Source organism: Harpia harpyja, chromosome 7 (genome assembly GCF_026419915.1).
Source record: "Harpia harpyja isolate bHarHar1 chromosome 7, bHarHar1 primary haplotype, whole genome shotgun sequence".
NCBI classification, from domain to species: Eukaryota; Metazoa; Chordata; class Aves; order Accipitriformes; family Accipitridae; genus Harpia; species Harpia harpyja.
Window position 1 is genome coordinate 34,575,634 of NC_068946.1, and position 19,313 is coordinate 34,594,946.

At 35.8% G+C, this 19,313-nt stretch overlaps 1 protein-coding gene across 1 annotated transcript in view; it reads right to left on the reverse strand.

The window, feature by feature from the left end:
- Positions 1-914: 914 nt before the first annotated feature.
- The window catches only part of GAD1 (glutamate decarboxylase 1), a 35,403-nt gene continuing 17,004 nt past the window's right edge, over positions 915-19,313 (reverse strand). The window contains exons 7-17 of the mRNA XM_052791865.1: positions 18,714-18,826; positions 17,196-17,311; positions 17,011-17,090; positions 16,752-16,806; positions 15,582-15,698; positions 15,355-15,419; positions 11,867-11,945; positions 10,085-10,234; positions 7,600-7,707; positions 6,792-6,881; positions 915-5,138 (exon numbers count right to left, since the gene is read on the reverse strand). Of these exons, the coding sequence (XP_052647825.1) occupies positions 4,965-5,138; positions 6,792-6,881; positions 7,600-7,707; positions 10,085-10,234; positions 11,867-11,945; positions 15,355-15,419; positions 15,582-15,698; positions 16,752-16,806; positions 17,011-17,090; positions 17,196-17,311; positions 18,714-18,826 (1,147 nt within the window). The 3' untranslated portion in view covers positions 915-4,964. The remainder of the gene's footprint in view (positions 5,139-6,791; positions 6,882-7,599; positions 7,708-10,084; positions 10,235-11,866; positions 11,946-15,354; positions 15,420-15,581; positions 15,699-16,751; positions 16,807-17,010; positions 17,091-17,195; positions 17,312-18,713; positions 18,827-19,313) is intronic.

Here is a 19,313-nt window from a genome sequence, read left to right on the forward strand (position 1 = left end):
TCAAGGAAACATTTTTACTGTAAAAGACTGTGCATTATAATGCTTAATAAAAAAGTGGCTGAACAAAGAAACCCAGTTCCAACTGACTCTGGCAAGAATACTCTCAGATTTTCTTCTATGCAAACTTTAAATGCTTTTGCAGTCAGGCACCCAGTATCCTGTAGTTCTGATTCCACAGTGTATTGTCATATGACCCTGAAGGCTCCTCTTGCCATCTCTGCATCATTTCTTGCCAGACAAGCACAGAAGTGCTGAAACATAACACTATTCAAAACACCTCTAGGCCTGGTCCTGTCCTGCGTTTTGTTTACATACAGAAAAGTACTTTTTCGGTCAAGTAGATTTTTGACTGCATAAAAATATCCTAGTTCTGATTGTGTGCAGATTTAAACATGCTTAATAAACAAACACCAAGATCAACCAGTGGCATTGCAAAGTGTGCAAAGTTAAGCATGTATTCAAGTCTTCCTGGGAGTAAGACCTGCATTACAAGAAGTAAGTTTTATAAATATATCCACAGATTAAATAGCAGGGCTTTTACCACAAGGGCTTGATCTTATTCTTTTTACTCATTCCAAGGTTCCTGTTTACTTTCTTGGGTCCTCTGTATAAGCTGGATGAGGATTTCAGAAACCACACAAAACACCACGAAGAAAGATTTTTAGATTCTCTATTTTTTAGCATTTCTACACAGTATTAATGTCTTGACAACTCTGTTCAAACTGATCAAGGTCTAGAGTTTGCGGTTCTTCCTCAGTCTGTGTTGGTACAAGCTCACATTCAATTCACAATTAAAACTAAAGAGTAGGCTTAGCATTTGACTTACTGTTTTTAATGTGAGAGATAATGTTGCATGGCTTTTGTTTCATATTCTTAAGGAAACAAAGGAACTCACAAAAATGGTATGAGACAAATTAGACAGTTTTAAGATCAACTTTTATTGAAAAATTTAAACTGCATTGCATATCTTCTTTATAACTTCGACATTTCTTAAACCATAAAACAGAGATTCTCTTTAAAAAATCTCTTCATATTTGTCACCATTCAAAAAACAGATTGTAAACTAAGTCAATGATAATTTTAAAATCCTGGGTTATTCCCAAGGCCCATGGTTCCATCTGTCTGCTGTGAATGGTATAATCTAACTATCTTCACTAAAAATTACCTTTAATAATACAATCAGAATTTTTCTCATTCAAAATCAACAGCTGCTGTTGATTTTTATCCAATGGTCAGTCTTTTCCAAATAAATTACATCAGTTAATAAGCACTGCAGCTACATGTTCAGCTAAGATCTTGCCTATTGTTTATATGATCTGAATTCACCCACACAAAATTACAGTGATTGTCCGTGTGATTTTAAAGGCAAAATTGTTACCTTAGAGTATATTTTAAACCTCAGAAAAACAAAGTTACTCACCTGGAATTGCAATGCTTTGAATTAGTCAACACTTCTGTATATCCATACTTCCTGATCTCTCACAGTTAATAGTGTATGGATTAAAAAGCAGGAAAATTCCAGGTAAGCTTTTGTCTGAGAAGCTGTAACATATTACTCAGATGAAAATTACCTACTGAGAAGAAAACACAGATGAGTTTTCTCACTGATGACCGTAACTGCTCTGTTAAAATTAGCTAACCAAGTCAGAAATTAATACGAGCCCTGTGCCTGTGGAAGCAGGTACATCTAATAGGGAAACACTCCAGAGTCTGATATTAGAACTAAAAGCTTTGCAAAAATCTAATTGTGAGTATCATCTGTGTCAAGACACAGCACTGCCAAAAGGCAAGATAAAATGCAGAGGGTAGGAAGATAAATCTAAACACAGAGAAAATACCTCTGTGTTACTGGTCTCACTTCAGAAACAGGCAGGAGAAGCTCCATTATTCCCACCTAGCTGCAAACTGCCAAGGGCAATAGGTAGAACATCTGACGCTTTTGACCTCCCAAATACAAGATACTCTATTAAATGAGGAAGCAGAAATTTTAGTGAGCAAAACATTGTATGTGTGCTGAAGAGGTCTAGATCTATTTCTGACTGTATCACAGGACTGTCCAAGGCTTGCTGTATGAATGCCAGTAAGCCATATTACAGTCTTTCCTATAGTTTCATGATCAGTTACATGAGGATGATTCTCTTTACCTAGTATATATGCTCCGAGGACATACAACATTTCAAATACAATAATTATTATTACAATATTGAGATGGTGATCTGGATACAAGGTCCATGAGGTTAAAATATTAAGGTTAGAGGATTAAGGGTAAGTTGGGAACCTTAGTAACAGTATTGCTGAAATATCTTGACTAGGGAGATGGAGAAAGTCAGAAATTCCCACCTAAGAACTGGTTGAAGAAATCACAAGGGCCATGGTGCTGCTTGTGTGGAAGACATAAAATCCCCTAGTGAAGCTAGGTCAGCAGTTATACATATTTGTATTGATTATACTAGTTCGTATTGTTTCTCATAAACAAGGAGGACTGAGGGAAATCTTTCAATCTTCTCTAGCTGCCCTTTGAATAAAGTAAAACTGTGACAGAGACCAGATTTCAGGCAGAAGCCTGTAAATCAAAATGTTCTACTACTTCAAAACAAACTTATTTCTGTACTCTAAAACCAGCTGTCAATGAGAGGCCCTCTAGTTTTGATGAGTAGCTGCTATCTATAAAGAATGGCATTTAATATTATGGAAGTTGGTACTGAAGTCAATGTTCACACTGACTACTTCTGTATTGCAGGCCTCAGGTCATACAGCGTGGATGTTTACATCAAGAAATGTTAAGTACTGAAGACATGGTAAGATATCAGGGTTATAATTAAGGAGGACTGAGGTTTAAGATCAAGAAGGCAAGAGACCAACTACGCTGTCTTGAGGAAAATAACCTAATGAAAAAAATATTGTACTGATGAGATTACTGGGGGGTTTCATGGCATAAAAGTAACAAGTTAGATGATATTTTCAAAGTCATACTCATAAATCTAGAAGACTGACAAATTTATAATAATTTTTAGATTCAACTCGAATAATTTCAACAGAAAGTTTTACAGAAGGTTATGGAAGAGCGATAAGCAATAGTCCTATGAAAAGCTGGAAAGGCTGTGCTATATGATATGGCATTTACCATGACAGCTTCTTCCTTCTCCCTGCTCTGACCCAGCCAAAGATGTGAGACAGCGTCCTCAGAAGACCACCAGTGGGACCTGCAGGATGGTAATCTCTCCTGGTGTAGCTGTCCTTCCACAGGACTGAAGGGGTTCAGAGAGGCTGCAAAAACTGCATAGCATGACCGCATTTCACTGAATGTTTCTAAAATAATTTAATTTTCTTATTGATTTGGGAAAAAAAAAAGAAAAGAAAAATCAATTAATTACTGACTTGCATAGAAGATAGCCATAGAATCATGTATAAAAAGATTTGAAATTAGCATATTCCATTTATCACCATGACAGTAACTCAGTAAATTATTGAATCTTCATTTTGTTCCACTACTCTGCTTCCAGTATGGAGTTTTCCACTCAGTAGTATTGATTATCTAATGATTAAAACTGAACAAGCTGCAGATGACTCTGGTGTCTATACTTTGAAAAGTCTAGCCAGTTGAAATTGTTGTGACATGCCAGCTGTATTTAAAGATTCTGAGATTACTTTTGTTTTTATTTATTTTATAAGCTCCAAACACATATTGAATTCCATATCACTAAAAGAATGGTGCTGGTTAAAACTCCCACCGAATTTAGTTAAAATGGTCATAGAGATTAGTCCTGAAATACAACTCAAAAACAGGGGCCTTGGTTAGCAACCAATATGCACTAGAAAAGCATTCAGAACACTGAACAGACAGTCTGACATTACAATAAATAAAACTGAAAATTCTAATAGATTAAAGGGATCTCATCATTTGACAGTCTATACACAATGTTAGAATTCCTTATATTCAGTAAAATTATCTGTAAGTTATAATTTTAAGGGCACTAGGATTTAAATCAAAGTGTCAACTAATATTTTTGTATTTTTTCTTTGGCTCACAAAGACACTAAAATACCATAAACATTATTTAGAACTTCAATAATATATAAATAGGATACATTACAAATGGAAGAAAATACAAGACAACTCTTCAGCATGGTAAATCTCTGCATATAAATAAGCAAATATTTCATATACCTACAATTCAACAGTTATCTTGCTGTAAAACTATTACATTTAAATCCTTTTACACAAAGTCATTTAACAATAATATACACAATCTACACAAATTAACCTCTAAAAATACAGCCATAATATACCTGTTACAATGACTCTGCTACTATTATCCCCTGATGTGACACTAAAGGGGAAATACAACTATTTTACTCAAAGGTGCTGTTAGAGATTGCTGTTTTGTATGTGAGAGAAGCACCAACAATAAGATTTAATACTGTTATACATTTTCTTTAGCTCCTAAGAATCTACATTTTAGAAATGTTTCTACATGTCTATTTTTATCTGGCAGAAAATTTTGTAGCACATTATCCACATCATTAGTTGTTGAAGGAAAAGTTAATTCTCTTAAAGTGGAAAACATGCTGTGGCTTAGATCTAAGTTTATAACCACTTTTTTTATATATATGTATGTATATATATATAATTATATATATTTATTTATACTGTACATATATACTGTGCAGAGTTCTTAATTTGCTATTTTAGTACTTATTAATTTCCTGCTGACTACAATAAACAAGACCAATGTCAGAGTCAATAGTACTTCAACTTCAAGATAATACATTTTCCCTCAGTAATATGATCTACCAATACATATATGTTTCAGTAGCCTATAGTTGTTTTGTTTAAGAATGTCTTAGGAGATCAGAACTTAGAGAAAGAGATTTTCCTTAAAACATGTTCTACAGAACTGGGTTAAAAAAATAGCCAGTGCTGGAAAACAGTGAATTAGAGAAATAAATAATTCAACCACTGTACTACAGCTCCTGCCCCAATCTTTCTATTTCCTCAATGAGGAAATCAATGTCAGACTTAGTTGCTGCTGGGTTTGAGATGACCATTCGGAAGAAGTTGACTTTATCGCCCTGAGGCTGATATCCAACCATGGTAGTACCTGACTCCATCATCAGTGCTTTGATTTTCGGTGCCACCTTTATCATTAAAAAAAAAAAAAAGAAAGAAAAAAAAAAAGAGAGAGAGAGGAGAGTAATTAAAAAAAATTGTCCTTTCTTTGTCTGTCACGACATTTCTTAATTTGGAAAAAATAAATGGACAGATCAGAAAGGCACTAGTTTTTATAAAAAGATCTGTAACAGAAAAAGCTTGAAAAACGAAATATGTAGGACTCACTATTTAAAGGAAAATTGACAACAATATCTATCTTTTTGATTAATAGACTAAGAGCATCCTAGAGTATTCACTACGTAATAATTCTATATGTTAAATGTATTAAATGTGCATGTAATTTCTTTGTGCTGAAGACTTTGTCATGAAGAAATGTTTTCTTTTTATGAAAACCTACTCTTTTTGAGGGTAACAGATGTTTTCCGTGAGAGTATTATGTATTATCAAAGTAATTTTCTGGGGGTGGAGGTGGGGAGAACAACAACAATGGAAATTTTTCAACAAGATCTATGTCATAAACAATATTTTCTGTTACCATAAGCCATGGAAACCTTCCAGTAGTTTTGCAGTACTGTGCATTTACTGCAATCTCACTTCCTCACTTTAATTTACAAGGAATAATGTTCTGACAATCTTAATATTTGGTATTGACTGAGCCCAGTTTTTCCATCCAGACCATCTTTCTCCTGCTCTGCTCTCTGCCAGCCAAGGTCAGATGACTGGCTCTTCTACTGTTTTGCAGGATGCTTTATAATGTCTTCTAACATTTAACAGTGACAAGTCAAACACTTCATCCTTCTTTCCAGTCTTATCTATCTTCCTCTTTTCTCTCTTTTCTGGCAATTTCTTTATCTAACATGTCACTGGGTTGACCCAGGAATTTCTGTTCTCTTCTGTTCTCTTTCCCAGGTGTAATGCAGACATAAAATCCTCTACAAAACCTCCCAAGTTTGCCCATTCTTCTCCCTTCCCAAATATAAAAAAAAAAAATACAATTCATTTTGACAACTATAAAATCATTCTTTTGTCCCCTGAATCTATTTCATTCCACTTCTGTCTGCCTACAATGCTACTACAAAATTAATGTATTTCACGTCCCTCAAGTCCTAAGTAACCCAATACTTTTCTTGGTGGTGCCTCTACAATGCCTTCACTTCCCTCTATCGTTTCTTCAAATAAATTTATCCCGAAGTCCTCCAAAGGGTATTCATTTTTACTGAAATGCATTAATGCATGACTAATCAAGCACATTTAAAATCAAAATAAAGACCTGACAAGGACTTACAGGTTTCCATTTCCTTTACCTGTCCCAGCATTTTCAAGTAATTACCTTTCCATTTCTCTTGCTGATATGCTGTCCTACTCAAACAGGACTGGGACATCTTTATGCCTAGCTACTTTTTAAAGATTCGTAACACTTTTGGGAGCACAGAAGCGATACAAAACAAAGAATAACTGAGTATGTCCTGTATCTAGTTCTATAGGGGAAACATGACTTCAACCTCAGTATAAATAGGAGACAAAGGTGAACAAATATCAAGGTCATAACAAGCAATTGGAGAACTGACGTCCCAGAATTTGGAACATGTGTCAACACACAGATATGTTATTTTTAATAAACAGAATACTTTGGGTTGAAAGAGTAGACTATATTTTAGCATTTAACAAAAGCCACATACCCTGTGTAACTTTTCTCTTCTCTCATCACAGTCTGGCATGCCCCTGAGACTTGGCGGAATATACCAAAAACATACATTTGTATGCTCTGGCTGCAAAAAGAACCAAATACATACATCAGTAAACAAAATAATACAGATCAGTCACACACTAAAGGCTAGTCAGTAGCATATTTTAACATAGACATGAAGGACAAAATATAGTATTAACTTTCCTAGTTCTGCATGTTAAAACAAAATAAATGGATTACAGTACTGCTGGTTGCATCTGCTGGTTTAGATTCTCTATACATTGTCCTATTTACAATGTTTTGGGGTGCTAATGAAGTGCAGATGCTTTTCACCTACACGCAGTTTTACGAGGAACTGTTTTCCAGGATTGCAGCAAGCGCAACCAAATTTTCCTTTTCGCAATAAATGGAGATACAAAGTATATTTGTTATTTTATCAACCAAGAGCTTATGCAGTGGCACTAGCAACAGAACATACAGCAAAAATAGCAGATGCTCAGTTACGTATGTTATAAAGTGGAATCTCAGCATGAGTAGCTTGTATTAATGTTGTCTTCATGCCCTAAACTGAGAAGTCCTCTGCAGAAGAGAAGGAGAGGAGACAAATCAGACATTTATGGTACAAAACCACATAGTTTCTGGCCAAAAAACTGCCCAGATGCCAACAGTCATGTAGTTCTCTAGAAAATAAGAGCAGTTTTGCATAGCTGGCTTGCAGAACTGTAAGAAGTATGAAGACCATTTTCAAAATTCCATACAGATTTGGCTCCTACACACAGGTTAGATGAAAGAAAGCTTACCTCCCCTTCAAAAACCATCTCAAATTCTTCTCTGTTTTTGATTTTAGTGTAGAGATATTCTGCCAGCTCCAGGCATTTGTTGATCTGATTTTCAAACCCTACTGTACCCTGTTTTAAAAAGAAAGTATTAATTGTATGGTCATTTTTCCCTCCTCCAATGCCATCATCTTTTCAGATAGGCTTCACCCTTAAATGTTTTCAGTCAGAAAACATTTAGCAGTATTACTTCTTGTAATTTAAAAGTAAAGATAATCAACACTACAAAAGTGGCTAAATGTGGCAAACTGTAATCACTGTTTGGTTTTGGTCTCATTTTAAGAGAATTTATTATGAAAATAACAAGGGATTTTGATATTTTTAATAGATTATTTTTAGCTCTTTTTTTTTTTTTCAGTTTCCAAAAATATTATGAATATTACGTCTTGGCTTCCCAGCTATTGCTGAAAGACTAGGAACATGGAATGGAAACTCAGTTGGTAAGGGTGAAAGAAGAAACTCAGTTGGTAAGAGTTGGGAAATAAATTATTTCCTCTGAACAGTTTGCTAGAAATTTGCATTTAAAAAAGTCAGCAAGTAAAAGCTTGCAGTGTTTGCTAAAAGTCATTTGCCCACCCACTGATCTTTTGTCATATCTGATTTGTTTTGAAAGATCATAATCCCAGAAAAAGTAGATCAATGTTGATAATAAATAAGAAAAACCAAGAAGTTGTACTTTAAGAAAAAAAAAAACACACTTTGTACATGAATGAACAAGACAGACAAGTACACTCTTAAATTATTGCATATTTGGGGTAAGTTTTTTGTACTGAACAAAATGACTGAAGGTAAAGTCACAGGAATGCTTCTGGACCTAGGCAGTGTATTTCTACTGTGAGGACAAGAGTATGATCACTCATGGTGGCTAATGATGAAGGAAAAACATCCATAGCTCCTAATATTTTGTTTTCTTAACATCTTTGTAATATAATCACGCAATCTGCTAGAAACAGATTCTATCTAATACCTCAGAGAACTCCAGCCCAAGAAATCTGAATCTGTCTCAAGACCAAGCAGAAATCCAAGGTAACTAATTTCTAGAGAAATTTAAATTCCAGATATACAGATCAACTTAACAATTTTAATCTATATTATTTTTAAAGAATCACATCCACAAAAATCCTACTTCTGAATTTTAAATATGACCCATATCCATTATGGTTTCCACTGTATTTTTTTTCTTTATTGTGAAGTGCTCTACTTCTTTAGTGAGGTCAGTTTAACAGGTGAATATAACAGCAGAGGTAGAATCAGCATGCTAGTTTTAACAAAATCTGTTCAGCTGGTATTTAGAAAAATGTTCAGTCCATGCTTTGATGGTGTCTGTAGTCAGCACTTGGTAATTAGAACCATAAACAACACGCTTCAAAGTTGCTAGTCACAGCCCGATTCTAATGTGTCATAAGCAGTTTCATGTTACTGGGTTACAGTACCAAAATGATTTATTTTGGAGGAAGAACTGAGACTGAACTGAAATATAATTAGCCTGGTAATCAAATCTATGCTGATTACTAAAGTAATTGTTATAAGTATTTTGTGTTGAAGTGTTGCGTTTCTTTTTCTGAAGTACTTTTTTAAATAAACAATGGCAATTCTACAATGTGTTTAACAGCAACTATATATCTAAAGTTCTGTTACTTTCTTCCCTCAGTCTTCAATATTGAAGAAATCTGCACAAAAACATTTTATCATCACAGGTTATTTACTATTGCTGTCTAGCTCTCACCCAAAGTGAAAACTGTTTTATGATTGTACATTTTGCCGTTAGAATTAATCTCAGTTTTATAAAAAAAGATTAGACTGTGAACAGGTTAACCAACTTAATTCCCATTTTGTCAGCAGAAGAGCAAGAAGAATAGTCATATGATGTCTGCAGATAAAGAAATAAAAATGAAATGTGTTTTCTTGACTACATGGACCCTCATCTTGTGAACATGTAAGCCTGTACATAAGCCCATGCTTAAATTCAACCATCCAAGTATACCACAGTAGTACCAGGGAATCAACTGTTAAATCATCAGTTGGGCAAAGCTTCCTAAGTAAAAGGCTTTGTTTTCAAAGTTGCTTATAAAATCTATGCATTGAAACATGATGCTCAAAGGACCCTTGTAGGTCATCAAGTCTACTCTGCTGCTACTACAAGTGATCTGTCATAAAATACATATGGAAGTGTATAAAATCACAAAAAAAGACCATTTCGGTCTCACTGGTTTTACTACAGGACTCATCTAGTGACTTAAACCTTTTTTCTAATTTCCAGCTGAATTTATTGATGGCTAACGTTGTTCTACAATTCACATGGCTCTTTTCTGACTTGATACTCAGATACCTGTGTGTTTAGAGATTGTAATTATACAAATATTTATGTTAAAAAAAGTGTTCCGTTACATGAGACTTACAAATTAAATATATAAATTTCTGATTTTTGAGCTGAACTTTTATTATTTACCTTTGCCTTCCACATCAACCAGAATTTGAAGATGTCCACATGTCGACCACATTGTATTGCCTTATCTCCAGTGTCATAGGATACATCATATTGTTTGTCTTGCTGGAAGAGATAGCCTGCACACATTTGATTGCAGCCTTGAAGTATACCCTGTAGTGAAAAACATGTACTTATATGACTTATATGGCATATGTGCATATGAAACTGTATGCACTGATAATATATAAAAAATGTATTTCAAATATATACAGAAGAATTGTTCTTTAATGGGCCAAATTATAAAATACTGACCTTGTTTTGTAAACCTGAGCCACAAAAATAATTTCATAACCTAAGGTGGTTCTCTTAGAAGTCCCTGAGTAGTCATATGGTTTTACACACCCACACACCCACACCTGAAAAAACATTCTCAGATTAATTTGGATTCTTAGTTTTTGGTACTAACTTTGTCCACTTCACTTTTAAGGCTATGTTCTTAAGACTTAAATTTTTGATGTGTTAAATTACACACTAGAATAAAGCTGTGGTCTCTCAGTGCAGCAGATAGCTACAGAAAATGAAGAAAAAAAAAAGTAATTGAAGGCTTCAACTTTATATATTGTCCAGCTTCATGACCCTTAACATTAGTGATAAATATAAGTACAAATGACCTAAACCAGACATTTTTTGCTTACAAATAAATATGGCCCTCAGACCAACAGAAACCTATGGATTCCTGGTAAATATCTCTGAAGGAAACACAGAGGGGAGCAAATTCCTGTATGTTACACAGAAGTCTTACACATGTGACTTTTCTAAAACGGTCTGCGCCTCCTTTAGAATTTATTAGTGGTTCTTTGAAGGAGCTCAAAGACACTGGTGTATCTGATAAATACAAAACCACCTATCAAAGTTCTCATATAGAGAATAAAAAATGTTGCCAAAATCCTGCAATAGTTAGCATGATAAGCATGCATGCCACTAAATAATGGCTAGTGCTTCCCTCCAATGGATGTCAAAGTGTTTTATAAAAGGAAATAAATGCTGCAGTCCTCAGTTTAGAGATGGGTCACCTGGAAGAGCAATGACAGACCTAGGGCTCGAATCCACAACTCCTTCATCCCAGTTCTATGCACAGGGACCACTTCTTCAACTAACCTCTTCTAGCAGCAATTGACATGCCAGAAATTAGTAGACAACAAAATTAGTCCTATCCACAGATGATATAACTTTTTTTTGTCATCTAATGAAAATACATATTGCTTAAAAGAATTAAGACACTGGTCTTACTTTCATTGATGACAATGAAGTACCTAGAAGAAACCCCTAAAAATATACACGGAGTCATAATAAAAGCAGCATGTTTTCTTTTCAACAGAACTGAGAAACTTTTAAACAACTATGCAATGTAAAAAAGTTGCTTTTTATTTAAGCAGTTTAGACTGTGACAAATTACTAAGACCAAGAGTGTATGTTCAGTATATCACAGAAACAACGGGGCAGATGCTCGGATGAAATATTAGCATGGCTCTAGTGTTGTTATTAGAATATGCAAAGATTCAACAACTAAAGATCTGACCCATACTGTCTGCGTCTTTAACAACAAAAAAAAAAACCAAAACAGAAAAGATAAAAAACAACTTCCTAAAGACAATGTAAATCCACACAATTATTCCTTCCAAAAGAAGTTTTGAAATTAAATTGATTTTGCACTACCCTCTTAAAAACTAGGGCTTGATATTTGCTTGCCTTTTTTTTTTTTTTTTTTTTTTTAACTGCTTTATTATTAAATATAAGGCAGACCTTCTCCCGGACAAGAATGGCAGAACATTGTAACAACACTCCCATCATCTTGTGTGGATTCCAAGTGACTGAGTTGGCTCTGCAAAAAAATTACACATTCAGATAGGTTTGAAAAACAGAAATTTAACCTAAAGCAGTCACCTTTGTTTTCTGCTTTCAGATAGAACTGTATGGAGTTTTGACCATGATGATTTCACTATGGAGATTATTACTGTCTCAAGTGTCATCTTTCCCAGCTATACTGTCCAGGAAAGGAATTTTTCATGCGTTAACATTGCAATGTCAGACTTCTGATTAGTTTATATTATTACTAATACCAGCTAATTAGTGTCAGATTATGCTGATTAGCTGATACAGTAACTTTATCCCCAGAAGACTCCACTTCTAGAAGTAGCACTAATAAAACTAACAAAAACAGTTTGACAGGTTATATCAATTCAAGGTACTGACTGGGAGAGGGGGGTGTCAGAGAATTAAGGGAATAATATGAATTCTGGGAGAATACAGTTCTTTACTGAGCAGCTGCCGCAGAAGTAGAAAGCAAAGGAAAAGACACTCCTCGTACTTACCTGCTTTTCCAGTTAGAGCCACAAGAGACCTTTTCTGTACTAGCTTGTCAAACCCATGGACTGTTAAAAAGCTATAAAACTACATCACAATCCTACCATTCTGTATGTAAAGCTTAAAACTTTTTACGTGTAAACACATGTGGATGCACAAGATCACCTAATTTACTAGCCAAACAGATGAGCTGTTCTGTATTATTAACATACTATCCTAGACAGTTTAATGATGACGCCAAAATAAATGTGCCAACATCGCACATCCATTGACCTCTTCACCCTAAGTAATTAATTAACAAATGTCCCCTTGATTCACTGTGTGTTCCAGAGAAGGAAAGTGTATAATCATATTTCACAGACTATGCATGTGTTCTTACAATGTCGTTGAAAGAAAATGCAAAGGTATTTCCTCCTCTTCTACAGCCTGCTCTCAGAGGACACAGACACAAGCACAGTTCCTCTGTTTTGAGCAACACAATGACTACTTCACGCCTGTCTGAGGACCACTAATTCCATAAAGATTCCAGATATGATTCCAACCTCTGCCTGCACTAGGTTAGACCGCAGCACCCCTCAGCCAGAAGAACAGCACAGTCTGTGCTCTGACTGGGGAGCTCACCACCCTTCTAAAATCTCCTGCTTAGGCAATGCAAACCTGCAGGTATATAGCTCAGACTTCAGAGGCAATTACCTTTTAAAAAAACTTCACTAATATTTCAGATGGACTAGTCAAGAAACAGGAATTTATGTAACACCTCATTTCCTTTTGAGAGTGCTATGGTTTCAGCTGAGCTCATTTATTTAATTTTCAGGGTTCCAAACAAAGACAATTTCAAGTCATTTTCACATGAAGCATTAGGTTTATTTTAACATGAAGATGTCACTCTCTACCCTGCACAGCCAGCCAGCCGGAGGCTATCCCACACAGGCAATCCCAGCTCTGTACCACGGCAGTGTGCCAGTCCTTACACACTCATGTCTCTGGGCAGGCCAAGTCTGGCCTGAGTGTTAACAACAGACCCCAGCTGGGGCCCGTGACGGGCAATTACACAGCACACGTGGGCCCCATCCCACTTCTGCAGATCCATACAGCTGACCAGAAAAGAAATAATATCACGCTTTGTGGCCTGCAGCTTTCTGTATTTGCTTAAGATTACGGTCTTAATTAACACCTCTGGGTTGACCTCAGGTCAAAAGAGGTGTGCAAACTACTGTGACCAAACCTGTGTAGCTTAAGGAAACCACTTTACAATGCTGACCTCATACTAGACATGTTGCCATAACATGAGTGACTAGCAAATTGGACTGGGCAGGGGCTGATACGATTCTGCTACTTCAGAGCACTCCTCCCACACCAGACACGGCTGTCCCTGCGACAGAAGGGTCCACATGGTTTTCCTACCAGTTCTTCTGTACATTATTTTTTATGTTGTACTTGCTCTTCACTTACTGTATGAGATGCCCACCACTAGGAAAGTTTTTTTTTCCCCTGAGGAAGAGCTTTGCTCACTGCTCTCGTTTTATGCCTTTACACAGTGCCCACATTCAGCACCGTTGACTCAAGGAAGCAATTTGGTGCTAATTTGAGAGTACATGGGTAGAGCTTGTTTCAAATCTGTTTCACTTCCCTGGAAGCTGGTATCTGCAATGATGGGAAACATCTTATGTTTCTGGTTCTTCATTGCTTTTCTGATTTTTATTCAGACGGGCAGCCTTTTATGGTAGAGCAGTTTCAGAGGAAATCTAGAGACAAACACGCCCATAGGGATATAAACATAGCATCTTCTACAGACTACAGCCTTGTCATCACTGGATATGGGAACAACTGTGCCGAAGACTACACACGGGACTCCTCCTAAGTCTGAATTGTAAGGGCTAGGGGGAGGGACACACTCTCACTTTCAACACAAATGCTTTGCCTTTTCAAATTTGGTTCAATTAATTATTTAATAAAGGCTGGCTTCTGGTCTCAGTGGGCACCTTGGTAACCTGGGTTATGTGCTTGGGGGCACACATGCACTCTTTTCTGCCGACTTCACTCTGGCCTCTACAAGAACTTCCTGCTTGTTTCATGTAATCGCCACGTGGCACCAACTCATAAGCCCCTGTGCCCTGAGACACGGTGAGTATCTGTGACTCTTTCTGGCCTCCCTGTAAGTTCCCTCAGTCTTCTGCCTGGCACAGTAGAATTGTACCAGCTCTGTGCTATCATAGTCCTTTCCAGCCTTATAGGTACTGAAATTTGCCCCTAAAAATTGCTGCTAATTCAGTCTCTACCATGTGTTCCTCTCTTTGTTGTATACACATATATATTTGTGTGTGTGTGTATAGATAAGCTATACAAAAGCAAGCATATAAATATATTTATAAACTTTCATTTATAGAACACTCCTTTTCAGGCAGAACATACACTCTTTATTTTCTGGAAATAACTGCAAACATCTTTCAGGAGAGAGTCTCTACAAATTTCCACCATGTCATGGCTTCCCATCATAGGTATTCATACTCAAACACCTTCTCTGGATTCCTCATTTCTCACTGCTATTCTTAAAGCCCTACATTTCAGAGATCGTCTAGCTCTCAGGCTTTGTTTTTTCCTCAAATCCTCCTTCACCCATTCCCAGACTTATGATCCCTTCAAAGCTATGGATAGAACAATCTCCCTTCCTTTTTGCCAGGCAATACCCCTGTCCTCCTTCAAATCTGCTGAAAACTTACCTTTCACTCAGCTGTACTTCACTGTTTTCTTCTGTAGTATTCTTTCAGTCTTCCTAGTGTGAACCTTTCCTGTACGTCTTGCTTTTGTTTAATTTAGTGTTTAAACTCCTTAATGCAGCAAATTCATCTTTTCATTAATTTGTGAAGTGTCCTGTACCTTATGAAAGCACTTTAATAACAGTATTACAAGTAAGCACTGTATAGTACCTTTCTATTCCATTCAATTTATGACGATGCTTTCGGGACATTAAAAGTCCACCTCCCCAGGCAGCCTGGAAGAGATAGAAAAAAGAGAAGACTCATTGTTTTGGAAAAGCCTAACATATTTTAATTTACTTAGGATCTAGTAATAAATATTTTAATTCAAGACAAAACGTGTAAAAAAAAAAAAATCCTCTTTTGCCTGAAAAACAGCACTTCATTTAGTTACTTACATCTACATGGAGCCAGAGGTTATATTTTTCACATATATCTGCAATCTCCTGTATTGGATCAAAGGCTCCATATACTGTTGTGCCTGCAGTTGCATTTACAAAAAGAGGAATGTATCCCTATGATAAAAATAAAAATATTAAATACAAAATTGAACCTCTTTCAGAAAAAAAATATATGTGAAAATCATTTTAGAAATGTTGCTATCCCATTTTCTGGCCTAGAAATGTTTTTCTTTCCATGTGAAAGGTACGTATAAGCAACAGTAGAAACTAACAAATTGTATACATAGTAGGAACAAACTCTGGTTTTATTGTACTGTAACTTCACCAAATTAACTAGTCAGAAGGTAAAGAATATTATTTTGTCTCATCTCTTTCAGTGAGGAGATTCAAACATCCTAGTAGAAGACTAGCAATAATCAAGTAAAGTTGAGACTTTTACAGCAGTATAAAGGAAAATTAATGTGATTTGTAAGTTGTGATTTGAAGGCTTGAAGTTGTTCTTTTAGTCTTTATCTACTAATAAACAGAACAAAGCAGAACAAAGCAATCCAAAATAAAAGCAATAAATGTGGAACTATCAAAGTGAGTCAATTATGAATTAGATGAAATAAATGTGAACTTCAATTTCATAGACTGCTCAAATGTAAAGAAATAAAAAAATAATAATCGATTGCTCTAACTTTGGTGGGTTTATAGAAAATTAATGGATTTTTCATTGCATTGATTCAAGAAATAACAATGAATGCCTCAAAAAAATTAAACTTAGTGGCTATATTTACTAACCCTGCAGTCTCACACTTGAAATCTATGGGAATTTTTAGGACTTCAATAGAATTTTTGACGGGTTTGGATAAAAGTAGGTTTAGTTTCATGTTTTCATACTTTTTTCCATATATTTCCAAACAGAAAGTTATTTTTAAAAGTCATAAAATACAGATGTGGTTCAAGAGTTAAAAATACTTTGTTTTTAAACAGTAAATGAAACCTTAGCAAGACATATAGATAATTCCCTAAACAATACATGAATGTATAATTAAGCAGCTGAAAATATTATTGTAACATTTATATCATTATAGTCTTCTCTTTTAATGTTAACCCTCAGCCTTCAAAGGAAGAGGTAATTTTACTAAGCCAAGCATTTAAGCACTGATTTTTAAAACCACAAACCTTTTGTTTTGCTTCCAAAATTTTTGCCTCCAAATCAGCTGGTATTATTTTGCCTCTGTAATTATTGTAGAAACAGAAAGACAAAGAAAATTAAAGAGTGCATATGGAAATACTAGCTACAGTTGAAATAATTTAATAGGATTTTCTCAACAGGCCATTAGCAACTTGACACACTGTACTGAACCAGTCCTTAAGCACAATACAACAAATTTAACAGATGAACACATTTAATATATCAAAACTTTAGCATTCATCCTACCTTTCATTGCATTTTATCAAAATCACATTGTCTGTTCCAAATCCAAGTGCAGCTCCAGCTTTCTTTATTGAGTAGTGACTCTGCAGCAAAACATAGGCGCATTTAATGGAATGGTTGTTTAATGATTAAACATCTTCACAACATACATCAATAAATTAAGAATTAGCAGTGTATTAAAAGCTCACATGTTCTGAGGTAAAGAGAACCAGTTTAGGGACTGCAGCCATGCCTTTGGTTTTGACTTCAGGGAAATACTTGTAGCGTGCAGCCATTATGCTGTACATGTTGGAGATGGCTCCTCCTGTGAATGAATAATAAAATAGTGATAATGAGAAAAAATGCATATTAGACCAAAGACATACAAGTCTCATTTGCATTATGCAGTGGAAGCAGCAGTGAACTATGGAAAAATAAATCTCAGAAATGCATGGTCATGTGTCTAAACAGCAGAGGGACAGACCCTCTAGAAAGTCATACTGATAGAATTTCCTATCCGTCATCTCTTTCAATTGCTAACATTTTGTAACACATTCCTTAAAAGTTCAGCTTTCATTGTGCTGCTTTTGCATGACAACTTCTTGTTAGCAAGAAAAACAGGAAGTTATCAAATGGTCTGACACTGAAGAAATGTCGCACACTGGATGGATTTATCCCATCTCACTGTAGGTACAGAAGTAGATGCCTTAAAGGTAGATTTCTACAGCCAAGCTAGTTATTCTAAGCTTCCTCATAGTCAGTTAAGGGAAAGAGGAACTTTGCTGGCTATGATTCAGCTAATCTATTTTGACACTTACTTTTGAAGAATGTGAATTGAGGGAAAGCACCTATTTCTCTTAGTTTACTGCTAAAAAGAGCCCAGGACAATTAGCTCAGTTCTACAATGCAGACCTCAAGATTTAGTAAGATGAATCTCATCCATAAAGTCTAGGATAACTTCCTCCTCTAATATTTCTTCATCAACAAGAACACTGAGAAAGATCTGTATTTTTCCAGCAGATGGGACTGGAGACGAAGCAAGTGTGCATTCCTGCATTTTATGTGGGCTGTTGCAAAAGGAGGTGGAATTGTCCTTCATCCTCTGAAACAGGATGGTGTCCCCCCACGCCAAACCCAGAAATATGGAGTTCTGCTGGGCACCCATGTTGTCCACACGTGGGTCCAGGACCTCCACATGGTTTACCAGTCTTTTCAATCACTACTGACTGCCTTTATATCACGTTCATGGGAAGACACTTTGTCTTGGTCTTCATACTGGAATCATACTTGTGAATCCAGTCAGATTAAGTCCCAGATAATATGTCCCAGAAAGTGACAGGCAGTCACAGTCTTTTTCTGATTGTGAGCCCAAATCCTCACTGACTACCAAAGAAGTCAGTACATGATTCTCAAGAGCTATTGGTCAGCAGGAACTGTGGTTGCTCAGCACCTCCAGAAATTAAGTGCAAAAAAAAGGCTGTTTAAATGCCTAACTATATACCAGAGCTTGTAGCCAAGTTTTAAAATGTTGACCAGCCATGTTACATAGCCACACTGAAAGATAATTCCCCCCCCCCAACTTTTGTGTTTAAACAAAGCATTCCTACTTCTAAATATCTGATGCATTGTTTTGTGTTGCAGATATCGTGGGCATTCAGACACAGCTTATATATATTTTAACTTTTGAAGTTCTAGTCAAACCACCAAAACAGAAAGAAAAAACTCACCAGGTGAGAATATTCCATCACCATCTTTATTTGACCATCCAATAATCTCTCTCATCTTTCGAAGTGTTATTTGTTCCATGAGAACAAAAACAGGGGCAATTTCGTAGGTAAACCTGCATGGATAAAGCAAAAAAGCCCACCAAACAAAATCAAATACAGATTCTAAAAACACACAACAAATTCCCAGTCTATGATTCTTTGTGAAAATGCTTAAGATTCCTAAAAGTTTTTCTATAAATTGAGGTTCTGATATTGCAACCTTTACCCAAACAAAAATCCTCAGGAACACAATACTGGAAATATTGGTCACTAAAAACTGCAGTATTATCTCTTTTGCAACTTTTTACATAACCAACATAAGACCTAATGCTCACCATCATAGCACTGCTGACTGCTGTACAAGATTGTACTGTAAAACATTTGTTTCCCAAAGTGCCAGTTCCACACTTGTGGAGTAAGACATTGCCAAATCCTTATGAAAACAGTGAACTTCACTGAGCTAAACACAACCATAATTAGAAGTATTGAGCTAGGGCTTCAAAGTCTAAATACAATTAATTATGTGGATTTATTCTGTTGATGATCTCCAAGGACAACTTA